Consider the following 26,535-nt stretch of genomic DNA (forward strand, 5'->3'; position numbering starts at 1 on the left):
ATGAATAAAAAATAAAAAAAAAAAAAAAATAAAAAGAAGCAAATGTTTTAAAATTGGAAATCTTTTGTAACAACAATGTACACTACTGGTCAGTCATTTTTTCTTTTTTTAAATAAATCAATCATTTGATTCAGCAAGGATGTGTTAAATTGATATAAAAAAAATGATAGTAAAGGAGATTTATATTATTTGAAAATATGTTTCTTTTGAATAAATGCAGTTATTTTATTCATCAAATATATTAGGCAGCAGAACTGTTTCCAACACTCAAAATAAATCAGAATATTAGAATGATTTCTGAAGGATCATGTGACACTGAAGACTGGAGTAATGATCCTGAAAATTCAGCTTTGCATCACAGAAATAAATCATAATTTAAAGTATAATAAATTGAAAACCAAATATGCAAAATTGTAAAATCACAATGTTTAAAAAAAAAATCTGTATTTTTGATCAAATAAATGCAGGCTTGATGAGCAGAAGAAACTTCTTTCAAAAACATTACAAATAGTAATGTGTACAAACTTTTGGCCTGTACTGTGTGTGTGTGTGTGTGTGTGTGTGTGTGCAGGGATGGGCAGTATTTCAAATACATGTATTTAAAATACGTATTTGAAATACAAAATACTATTTTGTATTTTGTATTTTAAAGCCTTTGGAAAAAATCGAATGTAATTTGTATTTAAATACATTTAAGATGAGTATTTTTGTATTTTCAAAATACTCAAAATACTTTGAGCCAGGCAACCTCTTTATCAGGAGCTGTTTTCATGCATCTACTAGTTCAGACCAGACACGCCCCTCCCCCCAACATTCATTCAGGTGAGCCGCAGCTGTACAACCCTAGCCTGACAAGCCAGACCCATCTGGAAACTCACCATAGACAGGGCTCAATCCGAGGTGTGGGATAAACGGTTGTCTTTCAAACTCCCTCTGCACGCGATAGGATAGCGCTACAACCATCAAGAGCAACGTGAAGCGGAGCTCATTGATAGATTAAACATTCGCCGTATCCGGTGGGCTAAACTCCGAACACATCTTCCCTTTTTAAGAATGACTTCAGTGCCGTGATTCGAAAGACTGCCGTTCGCCAGCATCTGTGTTTACTAGAAGCGCGCAAACGCAACTCTGCCGTCATTATGTTAAGCCCCGCCCACCGAATCTATACACGATGTGATTGGCCCGACCAGAGTTTGGTTTTTACAGCTCAGAAGTGTATTGAGAGTTGCTAGACGACACTCGTGGCAGATTAGATTTGCTGCCGCTAGGGTGCGTCTAGATTTCTAGGCTAGTACAACCCAGCCTTGGATCGGCAACTTTACAAAATTGTTGGAATAAGGTGAGGATGTCATGGTCAATTCTACTTGTTGATTAAAGTAGCTTGTCAAATGTGTTTGAAGTATTAACGTTACTGCATGTTAGGGATGAGTGATATCATATGACAATACATATCGTAGATTCGTAGCAATAATATTAAATGTGAATCGATGGAACTTTTTCTAAATCATTTACATAGATAGGCCTATCGGGGTAAGCACAAATATCTGTGCAGCTTTTAGTGGGCAGGAATAATTGGAATGTTGGAGTGGAAAAAGAAGTGAGGGCGAATGAGTTATTGACGTAATTTGTGTTATTATAACTGCCGCTAAAGGAAATTCAAATTCAAATTGAAAACGAAAGTTTCTAAGCAGTTGCACACATCTAAATGCTTTTTGGCATTCAGAATAGGCCCAGATAGATTACAGCCTAATATGGATACCTTCACTGATTTGCCAATTTCACATGTATTTGGTGTATTTTCAAAATACAAAATACTGTATTTGTATTTAAATACATTTTTCCACACAGTATTTTGTATTTGTATTTAAATACACTTTTCCTCACAGTATTTTGTATTTGTATTTTAAATACATTTCCATGTATTTATGCCCATCTCTGTGTGTGTGTATGGATATATATATATATATATATATATATATATATATATATATATATATATATATATAATATAAAATTAATTGTCTAATACGAGATTTAATGGATTTCCTTTAAGAAAAACATATGCACTGATCAGGCCTTACATTATGACCACTGACAAGTAAAGTGAATGAAACTGATTATCTCTTCATCACGGCTCCTGCTAGTGGGTGGGATATATTAGGCAGCAAATTAACATTTTGTCGTCAAAGTTTGTGTGATAGAAGCAGGAAAAATGGGCATTTGAGCGAATTTGACAAGGGCCAGGGTGTCCCCGGTCTGTAGTGGTCAGTATCTATTAAAAGTGGACCAAGGAAGGAACAGTGGTGAACCGGCAACAGGGTCATAGGCGGACAGGGCTCATTAAAGCACCAGGGGAGCGAAGGCTGATGTGGTCCAACAATGACAATTTGCTCAAGATGTTAATGCTGGTTCTTATAGAATTTGTCAGAATACACAGTACGCAATTTGTTGCATAATTCAGTCAATATTTGATAATTTTCCTGTATTGTAGTAGTAATGCAAAAATAGTCCTTTAAAAATTACGTCAGCTGTGATTTCATGAATTTGATTCATTCAAGTTTTCTCAGAATGCCCATTTTGTCTCCACAATGAAAACAATGTGGATAGTGGTTGAAGTTTTTTAATTAAAAGTTAACACTTGTGTGCTAAGCAAAACAAATTCAGTTAATTCTGTTTAAAATAAGGTTCGGTGTGTTCTGATTGAGCTTTTCGTAGTTTTTATAGATTCTTGTGTCACTGCATCTTTCTTTTACAAGTCTTTTGAAATACAGATTATAGTTTTATACCTGCCTGATACCTTGAAAACATATCAAATCAGATTGCATTGGATTTATCTCCTAATTTGTAAAATTCATATCAGTTTCATCACTGGGGTTAAAGTAAAAATGCTTTGGCCTTCTCAAACCACAAAGTAACCATGATCAAAGAACTCAAAACCGAACATTTGACTGAGTAAATACAAAGCAAAACACCAGTAACAAACATGCATTGGCTGTGAGAACGTCTTTCATGCTTTCTCCTTGACATTTCAAAACATGGGCCATTTTGCCTTGCAATCTGAAAACATTTGTGTATACACACTTTTAAGATGAAGTCTAGGTAATATAGGAGGCTTCTGGACACGTTTCATTGGGATTCCACCTCAAATGGACACGCTTGAAGCATATTCAACAATATACAGTCTGAATGCTATTGTGACAATATAATACAACAAAGACTTGTAGCGGAGCCAATTAATCAGCCACAAATGCTCAATAAGGTCCATAAAAAAGAATGGACCTGTGAGAGGGGGGAAGTGTTGGGGGTGTGAATGAGTGATTTGAGGGAGGACAGGACAGAAAAAAACCACAGGAGGTGGTGAGGTGACGTGCACCAGACAGAGGGCGACAGCCACAGACCATCAGTTAAATGACCCTTACATTCAATTACTGATCAAATTGCTCAATATGAGATTCTGGACAGTTTTAAGCATGATCACGACCGACATGCATGATCAAACGGTGACAAACATTCATTTGATGACCAGATTATTAAAGAGAATCATCTGTAGTTGGCGCTTATACCCCACAGGGACACAGTTGTGATAAGGCTTAGAGACACAGTAGACTGATAAAAAAATGGCTCTAATTACAGTTCTTCAAAGTGAATGCATGCCAGAAACAAAACGCACAAGACTGCATCTTATCAAATCCGTCAAGCCTCCACAGTTGTTATCAGAGCCTGAGATTGGACTTTTACCAAGTGGAGTGGGGGTGCAATGGAGGCGTTTTAAACACAAATTGGAGGAAGAGAATCAGGTTAGGAAAGCCATACAAAAAGTCAAGATTTCCACAAAAAAAATTATTCCATGTTTACTCTGCAACATATAAAAAGTGACACATTCATGGCAGAAAAGCCTGCCTATGTAAACATTGCAGGTTCCTTACAGATTCAAAAGTACACATTCACACGCAAACATCCCTAATCCCTAAAAATGTCCAGCATGACATTTCTGGACGATTTGTAGGAAGTTAAAGCAGCCACACGTGATACTTCGGGCTTATAAACAGACAACATTCAATTTGTCATGTGAAGTATTGCATCATTCTCTTTCATTCAGGAAACAAGAGCAGCTAAAAGCACCAATCTCACACTGGCATTAAAAGTCTTGAGGTAGTAATTGTATCAACGCAAGTCACATGAGTGGATGGGAGTTACAACAGTGTCAACACTTGAATCTTTGGTCAACAGTGGTCCGTCTTAACTCCAGCAACACTTCAGTACACTGAGGGAATTCCCCGAGACAAGTCACAGATTGAGTGTTTTGAGTCAAGCAGCATAAATGGTTGCAAATCTGTATGTGCAAACCTGGCCGGTGCCAAACATGAGTTCTTCTTAGAGAGAATATTTGCAAAGGGAAGGTCCGTTCTGAAGGGCATACTGGTTTGGAGTTGGGTGAGAAGTCTGATTGTTGGGGCCTAGAGCATCGAACACACTCTTATTGGGAGGAACGGATTGCAGCATGCTGTCCAAGTCCATGAGAAGGGGAGGCGCTTGTATGGAAACCGGCCCACTTGGTAGAATGGGCCAATAAGGGTGACCAATCAAGCGTGATGATGTGACGTGCGCACCACCGTAACCGTAAAATGGAATTCCACCCAGTGGCATAAACGGGTTTCCGTTAAAGCGCATGCTAGGAGGGGCTACCGCGTTAGGGGGGGTGTATTTGGCATAGGAAGTCGGCAGCTCCCATGGAGGATTTATGCCACGCTTGGAGCTTTTGTTTGGCGGGGGGCAGGAGTCACTGTATCCATCTGAAGTCGACCCTCGGTCACTTGATCTTTTCCCAACGAGTGTCAACCCTCTCCAGTCCTCATCGGACAAATCCGACGCCGGACTGACGGAGCTGGCCGACGAACTGCAGTTGTACGAGCCGTTACAAGGGCGTGGAGGAGTGGTAGAGCGAGTGTGCGGAGGGGGCCCGATGCCCCAACTTTCCCTCTCTCGTAGCCCCTCCCCAACAGAACTAGCAGGCCTGAGGCTATGCAGGAGAGAATCTATGGCAAACGTAGAGTCCAGTTTGGGACGATAGGGGTCCTCTGATGGGGGCGGGCTGTGACGGGTGGGAACAGGGGGTAAAGAGAGGTCAGCGGGCAGAGGTTTGGACTCGTTCGACGGAGCGTAACCTTGAAAGATGTACGGGGCCAGGTCCTGAGCAAAGATAGTTTCATCCTGGCGGGACACTGCTGTATTTTGTCTTTTCAGCAGCTCCAAGGGAATTCTGTTCACCTCTACAGTCCAAAAGTTACCTTTACCTTGGGGTTTACCAGGATCCTTCAGAACCTAGAGAGAGGAGAGGGCAACAGGTTAATGTCAAACTAACGTCAAATAATGTCATTCGATAAAATGAAGTCAAACGCATACCTTCACAAAGCAGTCATATGAGGACAGGTTGTGTCGGACTGAGTCCCTCCAGCCTTTGTAATTTCCCTTGAAGAATGGAAAGAGAGTGCTGATCTCCTTCAGAATCTGTTCCATGAAGACAATTTAGAACATATCATCAATATTGGCCACAGCTTCTAAATTGTACAGATTCCTGTTACTGAAAATACACGGATGTTAACTTTCTCAAAAAAATCTAATCATGTATACAGTCAAACAAAAAATTATTCAGACACCAGAGATATATATATAGATATATATATAAATAATAGTGGGTGCAGGACACGATATAGTTAATTTATGCAAGTAAGGATATCAAAACAAAATAAACTGACATATACCCCAAATTCTTTATACAGGGGACTACCAGTAAAATGTATAAATATTTGGGACCAAAATTATTCAGACAATTCGACCAGACCATGTTTATCTTAAGTGTTTTTTCTTTATTTCATAATGTGACCTTTTACACAAACAAACAATTGGTTGACCTAAATTCTTGTTATTAATTAAATTGCATCAATTCACAGAAATTAAATTTGGCCAACTGAAAAATTTAGATGTGGTCAGTCACTAGAATTAAAAAAAAAAGTTTACAGTGCAGGCGGACCTGAGACCCTGCCTCTTAAATCAAATCACAGGTTTATTTTGTTTTTGTATGTTTTTGTGGTCACTTGGTTGAAGGTTGCTATGTATCACAATTTAAGCAATCCACAGTCTAAGCAATCGCTCTGCTCATCTCCACTATGGTAACCCAGTATAATTTAAATGGTTCTAATTATTACAACATAATTAAACATTAAACACTGTTAAACAATATAAACTCCCCCTTATCTGATTTTGTTAAAAAAAAAAAACATAAAATAACACTTAAAGGGTTAGTTCACCCAAAAATGAAATTGATGTCATTAATGACTCACCCTAATGTCGTTCCACACACGTAAGACCTCCGTTCATTTTCAGAACACAGTTTAAAGTGATAGTTCACTTTAAAATGAAAATTCTGTCATCCTTTACTCATCCTCAAGTTGTTTCATCCTGTATGAATTTCTTTCTCCAGCTGAACACAAGGGAAGATATTTTGAAGAATGTCAGTAACCAAACAGTTAACTGGCGCCATTGACTACCATAGTATTTTTTTTTCCTATTATGAAAGTCAATGGCTCTAGTTAACTGATTGGTTACTGACATTCTTCAAAATATCTTCCCTTGTGTTCTGCTGAAGAAAGAAATTCATACAGGTTTGAAACAACTTGAGGGTGGGTAAAGGATGACAGAATTTTCATTTTAAAGTGAACTATCCCTTTAAGATATTTTATATTTAGTCTGACAGCGTATCTAAGTGCATTCACACTATACTGTCCATGTCCAGAAATGGAATAAAAACCTCATCAAAGTAGTCCATATGTGACATCAGTTAGTTCATTAGAATCTCTTGAAGCATCGAAAATACATTTTGGTCCAAAAATAACAAAAAATACGACTTTATTCAGCATTGTCTTCTGTTCCGCATTTGTTTTCAAACCTTAAATAAAGATTCAAACGGTTATGAATCAGCGTATTGATTCATGATTTGGATCGCGTGTCAAACTGCCAACTGCTGAAGTCACGTGACATCGGTGCTCCGAATCATAAAAGTTGATTTATTACCATTTGAATCTTTATTTGAGGTTTGAAAACAAACGCAGAAGAGAAGACAATGCTGAATAAAGTCTTAGTTTTTGCTACTTTTGGACCAAAATGTATTTTCGATGCTTCAAGAGATTCTAATTAACTAACTGATGTCACATATGGACTACTTTGATGAGGTTTTTATTTCCTTTCTGGACAAGGACAGCATAGTGTGAATACACTTAGATATGCTGTCGGACTAAATATGAAATATCTTAAAATGAGGTCTTAAGGGTGTGGAACGGCATTAGGGAGCGTCATTAATGACATCAATTTCATTTTTGGGTGAACTAACCCTTTAAGTTCAATATTTTTTCTCTTCTCATCAAGTCCTAAGCAAAGCATGCTGGGAACTACAGTTTCAGCAAAAAATCATTTGAGTACTTAATTGGTTCACATGATTCACCCCAAATAATGTAATCTAGTAGATTGCACATTTTAGAGAATTACATTAATCGAAGGCAAAGAAATCACGTTTAGAAGAGAAACACAATTTTGTTGCGTAATATGATTAAGTAAATAGAACAATGTGCGTTTTCCTGTTTTTTTTAGTGCGTGATAATGTAAGACATGTTGAAGGTGTCTGGATAAACTTTGGTTTGACTGTATATATGAACTCACACTTTATATATGTAAATACTCACACTTAATAGGCCTAATATTAGCATATGCCTAGCGTTTATCTTTCTTTCTTTTTATTTTTTTGCGTAAAGTGCCATTTTAATCAAAGAAATAGGTTGGGAGAGTCCAATCTTGTAGCCAGCCCTACTTCAATTCAAGAACAAAAATTCACAGGAGTCGCTCTTGAATAGTCAGCAAACTGCTAATCCCGATCGTGGATTCTTACACATTGCGACATTTCGAAACAATCGGGTAGTAATTGTGGCACAGTGTGATTCCGGCCACAGCTATCAGCATGATAGAGTATCGCCCTCTGCTTTCACTATTCACAACACAAACCCCATCGAGACCCAGACATGAGACAGATTACGCGCCTCAGGCTGATTTGGATGTACAACACGCACTAAAACGCACTTCACATGTAAACTTAATGTAGTTTCTTTGTGGCAATAAACGCCAGTGTTGTGATGGTACAATTAGGTTTTATATTAATTGTCAGGTAATTCCTCTGAACATAAGTTTAAGTAGTCCAATACTAATGGACCTTTTATTGGATCCTTAAATCGGAAAGGATCTAATAAGATTTTAGAAATTAAAACTAAATTAGGCTGCCTCACAACTTAAAGTGAAAGTGTACAGCACGTTGCTTACCTACTGAGAAGGATACAAGTTTCAGATGAAACGCTAAACATCTTAAATTAGCATAAACAATTATGCCAAACACATGATGAAAATATGGTGAAGTATTAGTAAAAAGTAACAGTAAGGGTACAGTTTGCAAGAAAACATGGTTTCTGGGTGAGAATTGTTTCTGCATCTTTATAAAGCATGATTTGACCAAGACAAAAAAAGTAGCCCTATATTTAAATATTTAAAAAAAAGTTGTGAAAGTGACCTACCTCTGATAAAGTGAGCTTCTTCTCCGGAGAGTTCTGGATGACCATGGAAATCATAGCTAGGTAAGAATATGGTGGTTTGGGATAACGCTGATAGTTCTTCTTCTTTCCTCCGCTGGAGTTTCCACCCTGCAGTTCCCATGAGCGCTGATCCGACGGTTTGGCTCTAAAACAGGAGTCCTGCGCCATCCCTGTGGACTTATCCAGCCGGCCACCGAAGTCCAGCAGTGGTTTTGTGGAGCAATGACAGCTTGAGCTGCAAGAGGAATAGCTGGGTTTGCAGTCAAGGTGATGGTCGCGTTGGGCTCCTACTCCTAAAGTGATCACGGGTGGTGCCAACAAGCTCGGACCCCCCCAGTGCTTTGTCATGCTGATGTGGAGGGGGAGGAGGAGGGAGGCAGGGATGGTCGCTCCTCAACCCCTCAGACTGCTGGCTCCAGGTCAACTATATTTGAGCAGCAAACAATTCACAGTTTCATGTCAGTCCCGCTGCGTAATGGGAGTGAGAATGAGGCGCGATGCGCAATCACCGCGGGGGAGGAGGGGGAGGACACGATACAAATCAGCGCTCGGGTTACCTGAAAGACGGCTTAAGTGGCCTTTCCATGATATGTCCTACGTGTGTAGATTTTTCAATCACGAAATGATAATAAGAATAACAATTTCGAACTTGGTCCTTTTTAGGCTCGCGCTGTGTAAAATATAATTTGGAATAATGGTCTAAAGAGCTGTCGAAACGAATCAAAAGAGCACCAGCTCAACTAACAAGTACATATTTCAGACATGAGTAGCTGACATGACAGTGACAAGTGTTTTTATAATATACGCCCATTTTATAGTAATCTAAAACACCCAATTAATGTGCGATTATGGCTCTCAATTAATGGAACTACAAACACATTACACTTTTAAATTCCATTGCCACATCACACGACTGGAGTTACTGCTAACAAAACCTAAAATGCTGTTTACATGGTCAAAATAAATAGACTACACTTTTTTTTTAAAAAAGGCAAATTTTGAACTTTTGCAGAAATCGACTTTAAAAAGAGTTACATCTTGTTTAACTAATACAAAATGTTTAACAGTTTTTAACTTATTTTGATGAGTTAAAACAACGTAAAAACATGTTGTCATAACTTATTGAACATATAATTTTTTACAGTGTAGGACACTACCAAACAACACAACACATTAAATATTACTGTTAAGAGAGAAAAAAAAAACATGCCAATGCTGTCTGTCAGATATTAAGAGGTGTGAATAATATGCTAAAAGAATAGAAACAGTAATACACAGATTAACACCCAATCAACAATCACGAAATAACTGCAAACCGATCACTTTAGTCAGCTTTGGCTAATCAACTACTTTTTTCTGTTTTTTACGCAATAAGCATCTGATGCTTGCTGCCTAAAAAGAAAGAAAGAAAAAATGTTATTATTAGCCGGGTTAAACAACGAAGTGTGGAAACTGTGTGGATTTCCCCAGGCCGAAGGAAAGGGCTTTTGGGGATTGGGTTGGATTTAAAGCAGGACTCTCATATCTCAGCAAGACAGAGAAAACAAGTTGGATTAGAGAGAATCTCTTCCGTCCCGGGGGTTCAAAAACACAATAGCGGAATGAGAACTAAATTTATCACCCTGAGAATCTGATAATCGCCTTGAAAACAGATTGGCAACATATACTGACTACTATTGTAGCACGTTTATTGGGACCCTCGTCTTTCTCATGCACATATCTTGAATTACTGGATCCAAATAACTAGCAGGTAACAAATAATTGAGTGAACTGGGTAAAAAAAGAAAAAAAAAATGTTAAACACGTTTAAATAATAGGCCTAGGCCTACTGATAGGCGTTTAAAGGAACTTTGTGTTAACTCAACCGCGATTAATTTATTTCACATTATGATATGCTTGGTTTATAACAGAGACACATTTTAAGTGATACCAAATGAGCTGATGTTGCTAAACGACCGCGTGTCTTACCTGATCGCATACACGCGCTCTCTGTTTGAGAAAAATCTGCAACTCATTTGAGTAATGATACTCTAATCAAACGAATGCTCAGCGCTGATTGGACGAACAACTCCCCATTCATACGAACCTGTCCAAACCTATTTTTTTACGGTCTATGGTCCAAACATTCGCTGCATCATGCCTCCCATTTCGAAATAATTAAATACTTGTGGAGTGACCATTTTGAGGATATTAATTGGAGATTGTTTTGGACTTAATAAAGAATACGGTTAATAATACAGTTTTAATTAAATATACTTTAAAATTATACATATAGTTTATTCAGCAAATCAGCGTCTAAAATATAAAAAACTATCTTTCCGAATCTTGTGTAGCCTATTTTGTAAAAATGTTATGTAGGCTATGCATGTTAAATTATTTTGGATTGATGTGGAATGGCTATGTTAGGCGGAATTTAAAATGAACAGAGAAAATAACTATTTTTTTATTGTGACAAAAAAAAGATATAAAAAAGAGTTATGTTTTATGTTAAATCTTATAATATTACTTGGTAAGTTCTAGGCTACACGTAAATGGTCTCTGAAAGGAGTCCCAATATAACCCATTTCAAGGCTGACATTTAATTTAAAACCTTTCAAACTTCAAAGAAATAAGAAATATTGACATTTACAAAGAATTAAATGAATCTTCTTTATTTTGACTATGCACAACATTTTCTGTTATTTTTGTATCCCCTTTCTTTCACTTTAATATGTTAGTATTTTCTTTAATATCTTTAATACAAATGTTATCCTTAATGTTCATCTTATGATACCTGATGTTAAGCAGTTTATGAATGTTTTATTATGTTATGAAATTTTATGAAATTTTATGCTTTTATGCATTATATGTGAAACATTTGTATCTTCTGAAATGTTACATGTATATTTTGGTAAAGAATAAATAAAATATGAATGCCTCCATCTATAGATGAATACATTTATTTATTTAATATTTATTGTATTCATTTACTTACGTGCTTATAAGTATTACAGAATATTCAAAACAATAAAACAGACAATTATTCTTTATAAGCCCTGGCACTAAGAGTTTTTATTTAACTTAAAAAAAGAGCAAAATAATACAATACAACACAAATAATCCACATTACAGAAACTAATTTGCACATAAGATTTGAATATTTCATTTGAATGAGGATCTGTATATTGCTATTGTTTCGAGATTTGGTTATTCTGTTGTAAAATCAGTGCTGGTTCTTACCTGGTGTAAAAACAGTAATAAAAAACCTATAAAAAAGTACATGATATTTTAAATTTAGTTTATAGTCTAGTTTTGTACTATATTACGCAAACAGATTCTTGAATAGGGAAAGATTTGTAAAACTACGAAAAACAAGGAAACGTAAGAAATATACATTTTTTTTCTTCTTTTTTTTTTGCATATACATCTGCTTAAATTTAACAAACTATAGTTTGTTTATTGCATTGTTAATCCCCTAACAACATAACTAGCAAATAAAATATTGACACACTGGTCTAAACCTGTAGCGAGTTTGTAAATAAATTTGAGAAGTATAGGCTTGAGTAACAGAAGTAGTAGCATGCTGATTTGCAAGACTAAGCAACATAATAATGTTGCTCATGGTGAATATATAGGCTACATTTTTTGGAATCAGTTAAGCGGAACCGTCTTTACTTTAGCCATGTAAAGGAAAACAGAGGACTCTATTTCCTGCATCCCCCTGGAAAAGATCAGAAGAAGCTGTGAGGTCATTTCAGGGGTCACCAGATTAAACAATTGAGGTGATGATCACAGATAGAGATATTCGTTTGAATCTTTCCCCTCAAATAGTTTTTCCACTTTCAGTTTAACATTAAAAGTATTTTCCTGAAGCTCATCATTTGGCCGATTCTTATTTATATGGCCCAATGTTCTGCTATTATTCAGCAGTTATTGCTAACTAGTGGTCATGATGACCCTTTTACGAGTCCTGCGAGTTAACACACAGATAAGCCGGTGTGTAACCTGCCTGCTGTGAGGATTGTCCATGTGCTAACTCAGTAAATCAAAATTATAAATAGGGTCAGATCTTTGCTTTCAGAGAACAGAAGCAATCTGTTAACATTTTCACCAATGATCTATTTTCTTATATTTTGTTGTATTGGTATTTAGTGGGTAAATCGGTTGGAAATTGCATGTGCTGAATCTTTAAGGTTCAATTACTTGATTTTTTATTCTTAAACAAGAATTTTTATTTTTTATTCTTAAACAAGATGCGTTTTGTTCATTTGTCAGTACATATAAAAGGCTCTATGAGCAATTTTTGCAATCCTTTTACCAAAATGTAAAGCTTCTCTAAATGAATGAAATTATTTACTTGTATTTCCAGTATGAAAGGGCCTGAATTTATGACATGATGTAATTTCTTGGATGTTTCAAAATAAAAAAAGGTTGTATGGGAAAATTATGTGGTAATTATATCAGCAGAAAATGTGGGATAGTTATTTTTGATATCAACAATTACATTTTCACTGTTTAAAATGCTAATTCTTGATATTAGCAATTCAATTTTCACTGGTTAAAATACTAATTGTTGATATCAAGAAGTGAATTTCAACTAGTAAAAACTCTAATTCTTGATATCAATAATTAATAATAATGTTACCATAGACTTCCATTCAAATTCAATTGTTGATATCAGGAATTGAATTCTTGATATCAACAATTTAATTCCTGATATAAACAATTAGCATTTCTGATATCAAGAATTCAAATGTTAATATCAACAATTAAACTCTTGATATCAGTATAATTTCAGATATCTAAAATGGCTTTCGTACTATAGTAACAATCACATTCATGATATCAGAAATTAAAACTGCCCTAGAATTAACCTTGCTATAGTTAAATAACAAGAGTTCAGTACATGGTCATCCCATACAGTTAGTCTCAAACACCATTGCCGCCTCCTTTATATGTAAATCTTGTTTGTGAAAAACACCAAGAAAAAACAAGAAATATTCAACATAACACACCCTGTGACACAATCGCTGCGATCATTAATATGTATGCCCCCCAAACATTTGCATACCAGCCAATGGTCCTTGTCAGGCGGAAATGCACAGCCGAATCAGTTCTGCAGGTTCAAGCGTCACACAAGGATTGCAAAAATGGCAGATCATGGAAATAAATGTTATTATCCAGGCTGTGCAGGGGATGTGAGGACTTTGCATACCCTTCCCACAGATAAAAAATGTCAAGGATACCGCAACAATTTAATTCAAAGTTGTTGGTTTGCTCGGCCCATTTCACCACAGTTTTTCTAACCTGGACAATATCAAGCAGGATTCGCTCAGTGTCTAAAACTGAACAAAGGGCCGATTCCAACCATATTCCTGCAACCAGTAAGTAGTTATTTTATCAACTTCTTGACTGTTGACCCACTTCTGATTAAATTAAAAGTTTCTTAGTAAGACAAAATGAACGCTAATATTCCCTGCGTTGTCTAGATCCAACCCAAGATGCTAGTTAAGTAACAATTGGAAACTCCAAGTAGCACACATAGCAGTTTGTCTAATGACAAAGGTTAATATTGTTTCCTGTCAGTGTTGTCATAAAATACAACAGTAGATACTTCTGTCGATCCCTTTTGACGGATTGAAATCTATATTAGCCTAAATTTCATAATCAACACATAATTCAGAAGCTAACTATGTTTACTACTACTGTTTAGTTGCTTACAGATCGCTCACTCGAGCCTTGTAGCTAACGTCAACTTCTCCACCATCTAAGTTGAAATGATAGTCATTTGACAAGGCTTCTAGTCAATTTGTTAAATAAATATACATTTTTGAGAACTGAAGTATGATTATTTTGCAGCGGGTGAGAAGCAAACATGATACTGACTATTTTGAGTGCGTTCTACATTACTTTGTTTGGCCAAATAAATCGACTTTTAAATCATTACTCTACTGTTAAACTGTAACGTTACTGTACAAACAACATATTTACGTGCTACCCAGTTCAGTTTGTGATTTAAAGTTAAGAAGCTATCATTGTCAAATCATTGCCATGATGGATGGTATAGATGTGTTAGCTGTCATTTAGCCACTGAAACAGCCAATCAGAGCAGAAATCTGCATTAATATTCATGACCCTTCCAAATAAGGCAAAAACAGAGCCTTACATCCTAGGGACAATTTCTAGGGTTGTAAATGGACCTGTAAAACCTTATCTGGATTGTTTTAACCTTAAATAAGCGACATACCCTCTATTTAGATATCAGAGAACAATTTAAAATATTGTTTCAAATCATTCTAGTGCACCTTTAACATTGTCACTAGTGGCAATTGAATTGTTGAAATCAAAAATGAACATTTTTTGCTAGTAGCAATTCAATTGTTAATATTAAGAATTAGTATTTTAATTAGTGAAATTTTAATTGTTGATATCAATAATTCACATTTTAAACAGTGAAAATGTAATTGCTGATATCAAAAATTAATATGCTGTAAATTAATAAAAGTCAAAATGGCTTGCCATAACCATTGGGAAATAATTGTCTGGTTATCACCAGACCAAGCTCAATTTAAGATTGAAATCAAGTCGCTGGCAGATCAGGCTGGGTTTACCCAGTCTAATAAAATCCCGAGATGAATAAAAGCTTACTGGGCTTGCCATACAAGGGTATTTCTCCCAGTTTTCTTCATAGTCATGAATGAGCCCCTGTTTAAGTTATGTGTTGCAAGCTGTTTTAAGAAACAAGCAGGGGGCGCTTGACGACTCAGAGGGCATGTTTCCACTCAGGACGTATTTTGTCTTATATTAGGAAAATAAAAAAGTAAATTTGTTAAAAAATACTGTACAATGCAAAAGATTGCTGTCTGAAATTTAAAAATTAAATTAAAATGACCAATTCCGCCCACCAATCTCTATAAAATGATTAAAAATCGTTGTTAATCACAACGAATGTGATTGGTTCAGTTTGACCTGCGCTGAAAAAAGTAACAGGTATCACGGGACAAACGCCGTCTATTGCAACATCGCAGAGCTGGACAAGAAGTTACACCTGACCAATAACACTGATACAGAAATGTAATAATTAGTAATATAAACCGAATGGATAGAATAGAATAATTATTATTTAGACCAATCCGGAAAATTCTTAAAACCTTAAAGCCTTTTGCCCGCACAGCCTCTTTCTGTGCAAATTCCCTGTGTTGTACGTTAACGTTAGTGTAGCGCCGACTGTCGGGATCCGTTGAGCGAGTGGACGGACCGAAGGGCGCAACGGCTGTTATGGAGATTATTTTATTCCCCCTAAAAGCTGACGAAAAGGACTTAAACGTGATTAGACGGACATGAATTCACCGATTGAGCTCAGCTGAAGGCAACAGGTGAGACAGAAGCGCTGAATGTGACGTGACAAACAGGTGGTTAAATGACAGGTGTGTGTTCAGGTGCGTTCACAGGCCACCGACACTAACACACCACAATAACAGTAACGTTAAAAATGGCTGTATTACTGAATGACCGATTCAGTACAATGATATGTTGAAGTTTAAAGTGTTCTTGTATCGTTGTTATTTTCGTATGAGGAATGAAGTTCAAATGAACTCTGGTCTCCAGACAGGTTAGCATTTATGCTAGTAAACAGGAAATAAGACATTTCAAATAAGTTTTTTTTTAAACACGTGCCATCGTATTACCACGTTTTGACATGGTATCATGGTGTTGCCATGTTTTTTTGTAACATAGTAACCTTAGGCCTACTAATCTTGTCACTTTAAGTAGTAATGTCAGGATAAATGTATGGTAAGCCTTCATTACCATGGCATATATCAGTACCATGCTTTGGCATAGCTCAGAGGGCACATATTAAATTGGCTTGTAATGGTTGGTTATACTTGATTTGATTCACGATTCATAGATTTTAGACTAAATTCAAAAGCAGATATTGCAAATTCCTGACGTTTCTCTTCGATTGGTAATTAAATTAAATTAGAATATACAAAGGATTTTTACATACGTTGTGTAATGTGTTTTAAGCAAACATTCTATGCGCCAATTACATTTTTGAGCTAAGCTTAACTCCATGATTCTTTTGAAGGATTTATTTTATTTCTATAGGTTTTTTTCTGCACTGGAACTCGCAATTTCATATCAAAATTTAGTTTTCCATATGAGTAGCCTAATGCATAGCAGATACATCAGTGTTTGTGTTGAAGTGAATTGTCAGTGTAAGGTTTGTTAATATTAAGTCTCCTACATGACAAGAAAAATCTAAAAAGATCTTGCCTATTAGTCATTTAGCAGACATTTTATAGAATTTTTTAAAGCTTATTTTAGTGTTAAACACCGTGACGGTGATACTGAAATTTTAGTTGTTGGTACTTAGTACCAATGGTTCTTTAAAGAAGTATTTTACTTTAAAATATAAATTAGCCCATAATTTACTCACCCTCAAGCCTTTCTAGGTGTATATGACTTTCTTCTTTCTGATGATCACACTCAGAGTTGTATTCATTATAAATATCTTGATGCTTCCAAGTTTATAATGGCAGCAACAGGGTCTATTGAATTTAAAGCTGAATTTTTATTCATCCGTCATAAACATAATCCACACAGCTCCGTTAATAAAGGCCTTCTGAAGCGAATTGATGGAGTTTTGTAAGAAAAATGTATAAAGTAAAATATCTAGCTTCCGTCAGACTGCCTTCCATATTCAACTTACAGAATAAGCGTAACTGGTGCAGCGTAGGATTAGAATGTAGCGCAAGTGCTTTGAACTGCGAGAGGCATTACACTTTCTTTTAGAAACATTACACAGTTTTTTTTAAATAAAGTTTTAAATATGGATATTTTTCTTACAAAACTCCATCGATTCACTTCAGAAGGCCTTAATTAACCCTTACATGTGGAGTACATTTTATAATGGATGAATACAACATTTTTAGCTTCAAACTTAATGGACCCTGTCACTGCCATTATAAACTTGGAAGCATCAAGATATTTATTAATATAAATCTGATTGTGTTCATCAGAAAGAAAGTCATACAAGGATGGCTTGAGTGTGAGAAACGGGCTAATTTTAATTTCAAAGTGAACTACTCCTTTAATACCTATTTTGATGTCACAAAAATAGCTTTTGAACAAATGCCTTTGAACTTTCTGAAGTTAAATATTAATGCAAATAAATTAATATTCGTAAAGGATACATTACTTTGTGGCGTGAGAAAAGACAAGTGGATAGTCAGTAACTGCAAAAAGAAACAATTACAAGAAAAAGAACAAATAGTGCTCGACATCTTTCACTATTCAGACGAGTAGTGAGTGATCAGATGTTTTTGTCTTGTCAGTTAGATCACTCAAAAATGAAAATATTGTATTTTTCTCCCACTATGGTAGTCAGTTGGTGTCGAGATCATCTTGGTTACAAACATTCTTTCATATATCCCTCTTTGTGTTCAGCAAAACAAAGAAATTCATACAGGTTTAGAACAACTTGAGGGTGAGTAAATGATAATAGAATTTACAACTGATTGTTAACTTCTTTCCAAAACCAGCATTTTGAAAAAGTGCAGTCATCATCTCGCATACCATAAAGCTGCATATAGGCCTATATGTTCTTCCCAAGTTCCCACAAAGATATTGTCAAATTCGTCCCAAATCAGCTCAATGGATTTTAAGTTAAGTGTGGAAACCTTATCTTCTACGGAAGTTCTGATACTGTCTAAACTGTCTTGCTGAGTTACAGCAGAAGTTTACAGCAGGAAGAGTGAAGGTCTTAGAGAGTGCCTTTGTACCTGGTTGCAAAGGAAACACAAGGTGCTGTTCACTCTCTGATCGTAGATAGTGGGAGATAATATATATGCCTAGGAGCGTGTTGAGAGGGTGCAGTTCTAGTAACAGTAGCCCTTTTGATTGATTGAAAACTGCTGCTGTGTTCTGGATCATCTAGAGACCCCTGAAGGCTGACCAACAGAGCATTACAGCAGTCAAGAACTGAAATGACAAACACTAGGACATATTCAGTCAGGAGGATTAGAGTTGGAACGTAAAAAAATGGATGTGTAAGATCAATGGGCCATGTGTTTCACACGTACTCCTTTTGCGGTGTGTATTTTTCCCCTCTGGCCATGTTAACAGGTTAGAGCATTCACACTGCACACAGACTCTGCCTGAAAAGGGCATTGCAGGATTGGTGTGGTCAGTCATGCGTGTTTCTGAATTGAGTCTATTTTTGCTGTGCTTGCATGCAGAATTAAAGTGATAGCGCATGATTCATGGTCAAAATGAACACAGATTGACATGATTATGTAGTAATTTCTGATTGTAAAGATAGTTGTGTTGTATGAGCCTCAGGACTTTTCATATAAAGTTTTGAGTTAATACAATGAACATTTTTTGAGATTCGACAACCTTTATTAAAACATTATTAAAAGATTTTGTAAGCATATTGGGTATTTGTGTGCGTTTTATTTCTGCTGACGCAGTGAAACATGCCAAATAGTGCTATTTTCATGATTTATATTTTTTATGTGGTTCAGATACAATAATATTTTGAGTTTCTATTTATTAAACAAATTTCCTTCATTCTATCAATTCTATCTATTTTTTATTTCAATAAACTCAAAATTTTAAGGCAACCAGGTTACTTACTTAAGGTTAAGTTAAACCAACAAAAATCCCCCAAAAAAATTACAATGTATATGTTAACCTTGTGTGTATTTGACAGTATTAGCGCAGTAAGAATACTTAGTCCAGTTATTACGTATGTTTGATAGGCTTTAGTGCTCGCACTCACACTGAAAACCCTAATAAGTTGATTTAACCCAATTCATTTGAGTTAACTCATTCCCTCAATTTAATTGAGTAATGGAGTCTCCCAAAACTTGTATATTTAAGTTTACTTAACTTGGTGCTCACGTTCACTGTAATTAAATTGTTACGTTCACCAAACTTTGTACACCAGTTCAGTACACCATGCTGGGTTCTACCAATCAAAACTTCCCCATTGGTCCCAACATGCATTGCGGCATGAATAAATTCTGCATCTAAATTGTGACTAATTTTCTTTGATTCTTATTATTTGCTTTTACTTTTGCTGTTTTGTTCTGATGTTTTTGTAGCTTGTTTTATGTTCAGAGTTGCTCTGTTTATCAGATTTATATTTATTTATTTATTGTCACCATTGTAGAGATTCATACGCAGATTCTTGATGTCTGTGCCTGTCTAACTAATGCCATAGATTTTAACTTTTTGTGCACATAGTAAATGACTAAATACATTTTTCAATTACCACAACAGTGAAGGATCTCATGGCTATTATTATTAATATTTTAAAACTGTTATAAACCACTTAGCATTAGGGCTGTCAAAATTGCTCAAAAATGACATTCGAATATTCCCTCTAAAACAAACACGAATATTCAAGCATCTGGACGCGCATTTTGTCAATGACGCACATTACGTCAATAACAGGACAAATTAATACAAAGAGACATTAACTACTTTTATACTTTGTCTATTTAAGTTTATACATATTTGACAACGTATTAGTTATACAAAAACAAGAAGATTGTTATTATAAATTATAATTTTATAATTATTATATATTATTATATATAAATTAACTAATGGCCAAGACCGCAGACCCCTGTGTATAACGGTTTAAATGAACAAACTTTGAGTGCTGATCAAGAGTTTTGTGCAAGCAATTTAAGGTCATGAGACTCGCGACTCTTGTCCCAAATATAGCAGGCTTCATTCAGTGACTGAAACAAATATTATTAATATTAATTGAAGTTTTACAGCATATTGAGCGCTCTGAGCGAGATCTGCTGTGCTTAACATGGAGCTTTTCCTTGACATGGTAAATAATCACACCAGTGAAAGCAGTGCATTTATCCTTTATTCATGCAGTATCTCTTCAGTCAGTACAGTAGCCTACACTTATGGTCCTCACACCTCTAGAGGCCAAATAAAAAACTATCACTGTTTACATTAACACATGAGAACCATAGGTGAGGACACGTGAGGCTGCATGCTTCACCGAACGCTGCACAGAGCGAGCTGACACATCTGATGCGCGTTTAAAACACCGAAAGGGAAACGGTATGAATACAGAACACTTCAGTACATGTTGCCAAATCATTATAAAGTAATTGTTTTGGTGACTAGATGCTTTAGAAGCGAAAGAACAGCAGTATGTATGTACTTTACTTTGTCATCGAGGCTGAGAGTACGCTAACATTAGCAGTAACATTTACCTCAAGCAGTTAAAGCGTGTAACAACTTACTAGGTGATGTAAGAAACCGAACTGTATGGTCATGCATCCGACAGAAATATAAACACATCAGAATCGATTTCAATACATATTTTGTTATTTTGATAAGAAAACTGTCAAGTGTTCTAAAAAAGCAAACTGTTTGGATTTATATAAAATAACACTTAATATAATACAGTAATCCATTATAATCCATTATATCCAATATTCCATTTGTAACATTAAGTAAGGTTAATAAATGCTGTAGAAATATTAATCATTGTTAGTTTTATTTGATAACCTTTTTATGCACTATGAACTAACATGAATGATTAAGATACAATTGTATTGCTCAACTATTATTACACGGTGTAACATGTATATTGCATATCATTCATGTAAGCTAGCTAAATAAGCTAATAAATCCTTGTTAAAAAATGGGACTTGCAGTGTGCTACCTGACATTTACATAAATGTTTCTAGGTTATAGTTAAAGGAACATTTATTTGTAATATTTAAATGTTTTAGTTATTTTCTGTAGATTTTTTTTCTGTTAGAACTTGTCATTTTAATATATTCATATATGTAAATATGATTAATTTGTTATTATTATTACTATTATTATTATTTTAATATAGTATCTTTTTAAAAACTATCGGTCGATTAATCGGTTATGGGCAAGCGTGGTCCAACCTAGCTATCGGTATCGGTAAAATCCACTAATGATCGACCGCTAGTTTCTGTTTAACGTTAAATAAAATGAGGCATGGCATGCTGACTGTATCTTACATAGCTTGCATATAACTTTATCTCGTGGTTCAACAATTTTACCTCCTACCGACCAAAATCCAACGTACTTCCAGACATGACTTTTTAGATTATGGAGTTAAAATCTCTTTCTTTGCTGTGGTCGAGTAGGGCTCTGCACTTTCTGCCATCTTCACTGCAAGACGCGTCCACTTTCAGCAGTGACAGTGCGACTCCTGCTGTGACCTGTCCCTGAACCCCCATGCACGCGCTCACTCGCAAAGCAGACAGCCATGCCTCTACTACCGTGGTGGTTTTTTTCTTCTGCTTTTAAAAAAAAAATTTGAATATTAATTTTCACCTTCGAAATTCGTTTTTTAAAAACGATTCGAATATATATTCAAATTTAGAATATTCATTGACAGCCCTACTTAGCATTAGACTCTGCATGAGATCAGGGATTCTGTCAATACATGATGTAAACTTCATCAATGTATTAACAACATCACTTGATGATATTTTCTTTTTACTCTTTGTTCTTTAACAAATGTGTCTCACAAACACAAAGCAGCCAGAGAACTATTAATATTACACAGTCAAGGGTCAAGAGCCCAACTAAAGCAAACACTTATCTCCATCATAGTGACTTTAAACAAAATTATTATTTAAATGAAAACAGTCAATCTGGTTAGTTACAAGTTAGTTCACATTAGGGCTGTGTATTGCCAAGAATCTGGCGATACAATACGTATCACGATACAGTGGTTACGGTACGATATATTGTAATATATTGCGATATTGTAAGAGAGGCAATATATTGTGATATTTATTATGTGTTTTTTAATTATTTTATTTAAATAATTTAAAGGAATAAAGAACACAAGCATATGCCTAAAACACGAGACAAAGTATTTTATTTAATACAGTATAATTTATATCACTAATCACTATTTTGGGCAGTCTGAGTAAAGGGAAATGTAAAGTGACTGCAGGATTCTTTGTGTATATGTTTTAAAGGTTCACAGTAGGGCTGGGCGATATGGCCAAAATTTCATATCCTGATATAGCTCATTTGATGTCCCGATAACGATATACATAACGATATAGCAATTTTTCTGTTAATTCAGTTTATGAATAGTCTATACAAAATTGCAATGTGGAAATGCAGTTTGAAATGATATTAAAAAAAAACAAATAAAGGTAGTATGGACTACATTTTTATTTTATTTAGAACCTTTTATTCAAGCAAGACAGTTGGTAAAGTTAACACCTGCCTAGGGATGTTAACCGATGACCGTTGACCGATGGTTGACCGTATCAACGTTAACCGATCAAAGTTGTCGGTAAAAAAAAAAAAAGTGATCTCTAAATTAGGCTATTATACAGTGGACTAAACGCTACTACAATTAGCCATCTCATTCCAAAATATTTTTGTGTGAAGTGAACATATCCCTCTCACTCAATTTTTCATAACTCGCCTGTGTGTAGGCTACTTAATAAACCAATAAAAACATTTGGCACGCGCTCACAAGGTTTGCAAAAAGTAAACAGGCTAAACACTCGAGGTTAGAGCCAGGGCAGACGACAGTATGAAGCGTGCATTTCGCTTAAGATGGACTTACATTTGGAAATATTTTTATTTCAGTGGTAACACATGATCGTTGATGTTGATCGTCTTTCTTTATTATTGTTAGCACTACCTCGAACTAAAGCGGGTCTCTTCGGAGCTGTCATTTTCTTAAATGAGCCGCGGCAATGTTTCAAATGAGCTCATAACGCTAGACAAATGCCTTTATTTTCAACGCGATCACCTTGTACCCAAACCATTTCGAAACTAAGGAGCCATTGTCCTCAGATTACAAACAAGCTCCACGGCGGCGCGTTTGCGGGAATCGTGTTTCGCGCTGTGGGGGATTTAAAAAAGAGACGTGAGTGGAAGGGAGGCGAGTGAGTGTGTGTGTGTGTGTGTGAGAGAGAGAGACAGAGAGACACAGAGAGAGAGGGAGCGCGGCTCGCGGCTGTTATTTCAAATAGCGCAGCATATTTTAAACTAATCGGTTAACCGGTTTCAACCGGCTAATGAGGCTCGGTGGTCGGTCAAGAAAATGTTTAGTTTTCGCCATCCCTACACCTGCCATTAAAATATTTCAATATATGGCTATATGGTGTGCCACGCGTAAAAGCCCGCTGCAGCGTCTGTGTCTGAAGTTTGTTTTGCGCGCTTATGCACCACTCTGGCATAATTATTACCCTGGTCTGAACCGCGTCTACTACCGTCTTCCTCCATGTTTGTTTATGTATTGCAGCGTGCATAGGCATGCCGTGGCGTGAGGTGCATCTTGACGTGCACCTTATCGTGGCGTAAGCGATAGAGCCTAAAATAAAACGATAGACATTTTCTATCGTCCAGACGATATATTTCGTCATATCGCCCAGCCCTAGTTCACAGTATAACAGTGGCTATTAAACAATAGAAAGTGCAGTCCATTTCATGACTGAATGACTGTTTGTTTTATATTTAATACAGTTAAGCTATTTTCTATAAAGCAGTCTATTGTATAAAGTGCTATTTCAAGTACTGAACTGGTCATCATATCCACATCGCTATGATCTTTCATTCTGCTGCCACCGCTGTCAGTTTTGGTGTGTGTTTATTTTGTTTCTGAGAGGAAAACGTGCAGTACATTCTATGTGTTTCCAGAGTATTAGATTTTAACTTTAGAATTAGAGTATTAGAATTTCCTTAGTGGCTTCTTTTTAGCTGAAGGCGAAATGAGTCCACACTTCAGCTCTACATACTGCGGGAGTGGAATAATGCTATCGTCTTGAGAGCTGGGTTTGCTAATGCAAAAGCTAGCGATGCACGCACCTTCACTTTGCGCTTCTCTGGCTCCGCGTCAGTTATACGTTCTGAGATAACACTGCCATCTAGCGGTTGGGTGTTATACAGTCTGTGGTTTAAACCGAACACAAAGGCACAGATCTTGGATGTAAATATATAAATATCGATACAGTGTTTTTGAGAATTGATACAGTATCGCCATACATTATATCGCGATATTCACGTGTATCGATATTTTCTTACACCCCTAGTTCACATATTATTGTTAGGTTTAGTAACTTACAAATTTTTACTTATTGAATTTAAGATTGCATCACAATGAAAAAGTCTCCATCTTAATTTGAATCAGCAAACAGCAACAGACGAGGCGAAAAGGATCGCTTTTGTAAATGTCCTCCAATCAATAAATTAGTTCTTGTTGCCAGACAGAACTCCTTGCATGGCCAATCACATCAAAGCAAGACCAGAGTAAGCTATTTTATAATTATGATTTTGAGTTCATACAACTTGAAATCTTAAAGGGGGGGTGAAATTCTGTTTCATGCATACTGAGCTTTTTACACGGTTAAAGACTTGGATTCCCATCCTAAACATAGACAAAGTTTCAAAAACTAATGTTGGACGTTTGATGGAGTATTTCTGTGTCAAAAATACTCCTTCCGGTTTCTCACAAGTTTCGGAGAGTTTTTTTTAGAGTATGGGTCTACTTGACGTTAATAGAATGGAAGGTCCTTGTATGGGCCGTACGGGCACTTCTCCCGGTAGGGTGCGTGCGCGCGCGTGACTAAAGCGAGAGACGAAATGCACGCCCGTAAACACTCTCTCAGGTGCAGATCCAGTCGTCCGTGAACACTTATGACGCGCACCGCGCTCCACTTTATTCCTATGGGTGACGTCGAGTGACTTCAACGCTTCAGCACAGCATTCCGGGAAGGCAGCGCTGCATTTGAACCGATTTGAACGCAGAAATGACGGGAAGCTTCACAACATTGTTTCAGTCGCATTTCAAAGTGGATTTACACGCCACTGCTGTCACAGGACTTCACCAAAGAAGTGTGTTTTTGACGGAGCGGTCCCAGCGATAAAGGTTAAGTCCTGCTTTGGAAGCAGCCGGTGAGTAAAACTGCTTCAAATGTCTGTGCTGTTGGTTATCATCGCCTGAGTAAACATCAGTAAACGACACGATCGCGTGCTTCGTCATTCAAGTGCGCTAACGGTTACTCCATTGCTGTTCTGTATATAATGTTACACTAGTCTGACGTGCAAAACCGTTTTGCTTGCTACTGCTAAGGTTTAGTCGCATACAATAGTCCATAAACCGAATCATGTCCTCATAAACTGCGAGTAAAGACACACAAATGTTGACAGGTCACTAAATACAGTACATACCACAGAGACGGACGTCCTGATGTTGCTGTTTCTTCTGTTCAATTTATTTCTGCCTCAGATTTGATTCTGGACCATTATCTGTATTAGCTGAGATAGCCATGGGTTTCTCCATGCTTGAGGACGTCACCGCTTTGTTCGCAATCGTCATTCTTTAGCTCCGCCCACTCGATACGCCTCCAGCCGCTCGTTTTTTTCCGGAAAGACTCAGTACAGCCTATATTTCTTTTATAAATATAATAAAACTAAAGACTTTTTAATTGTAATGTCTGTTCTCTAACTAAACTGATTTTATAAAAATGATGCTGGTGGCTTTGGGAGTGCCCTCGTAGGGCAGCGAAGCAAGTGCATTCTGGGAGTTGTTGTCTTTCATCCCCACAAGACAAAAATACATTTTCTGTATTTTCTCAGTCTAGAAGGCACCAAATTCAAAAATAATTTCACATTTCTACTACATTAATGACCCAGTTTAAACACAAAGCTTAATGCTAAATCACTGAAGTAACCCTTTAAGTTAAAATGACTAAATGAATCATGAAAGTAAATAAAAACAAAGACACAGGCTAAGTGTTAACTGGTAAGAGGAACAGAGATTCACTCCTCTGAGCTTAGTAATTATTAGGCTACACATTTGACCGCATTACAATAGTCACAGTTACTGCTAAAATAAATACACTTCTGCATTTGGTTGATTACCACAAAA

The 26,535-nt window shown here is 36.3% G+C and overlaps 2 protein-coding genes across 2 annotated transcripts in view; one reads left to right on the plus strand and one right to left on the minus strand.

Annotated features, from left to right (window-relative positions):
• Positions 1-3,836: 3,836 nt before the first annotated feature.
• Positions 3,837-10,670, minus strand: foxh1 (forkhead box H1). The gene is made up of 4 exons (XM_067429520.1): positions 10,599-10,670; positions 8,613-9,054; positions 5,404-5,508; positions 3,837-5,322 (listed from the first exon to the last, which is right to left on the minus strand). Exons 2-4 carry the CDS (start codon positions 8,976-8,978, stop codon positions 4,375-4,377), a joined length of 1,419 nt encoding a protein of 472 aa, XP_067285621.1. The 5' UTR covers positions 8,979-9,054; positions 10,599-10,670; the 3' UTR covers positions 3,837-4,374.
• Positions 10,671-15,640: 4,970 nt separating this feature from the next.
• Positions 15,641-26,535, plus strand: part of ppp1r16a (protein phosphatase 1, regulatory subunit 16A) — a 42,386-nt gene continuing 31,491 nt past the window's right edge. Inside the window, exon 1 of the mRNA XM_067430304.1 lies at positions 15,641-15,985. The gene's annotated coding sequence lies outside the window, so the exon portion shown is untranslated. The remainder of the gene's footprint in view (positions 15,986-26,535) is intronic.

Source organism: Pseudorasbora parva, chromosome 21 (genome assembly GCF_024679245.1).
Source record: "Pseudorasbora parva isolate DD20220531a chromosome 21, ASM2467924v1, whole genome shotgun sequence".
In the NCBI taxonomy this organism is placed as follows: Eukaryota; Metazoa; Chordata; class Actinopteri; order Cypriniformes; family Gobionidae; genus Pseudorasbora; species Pseudorasbora parva.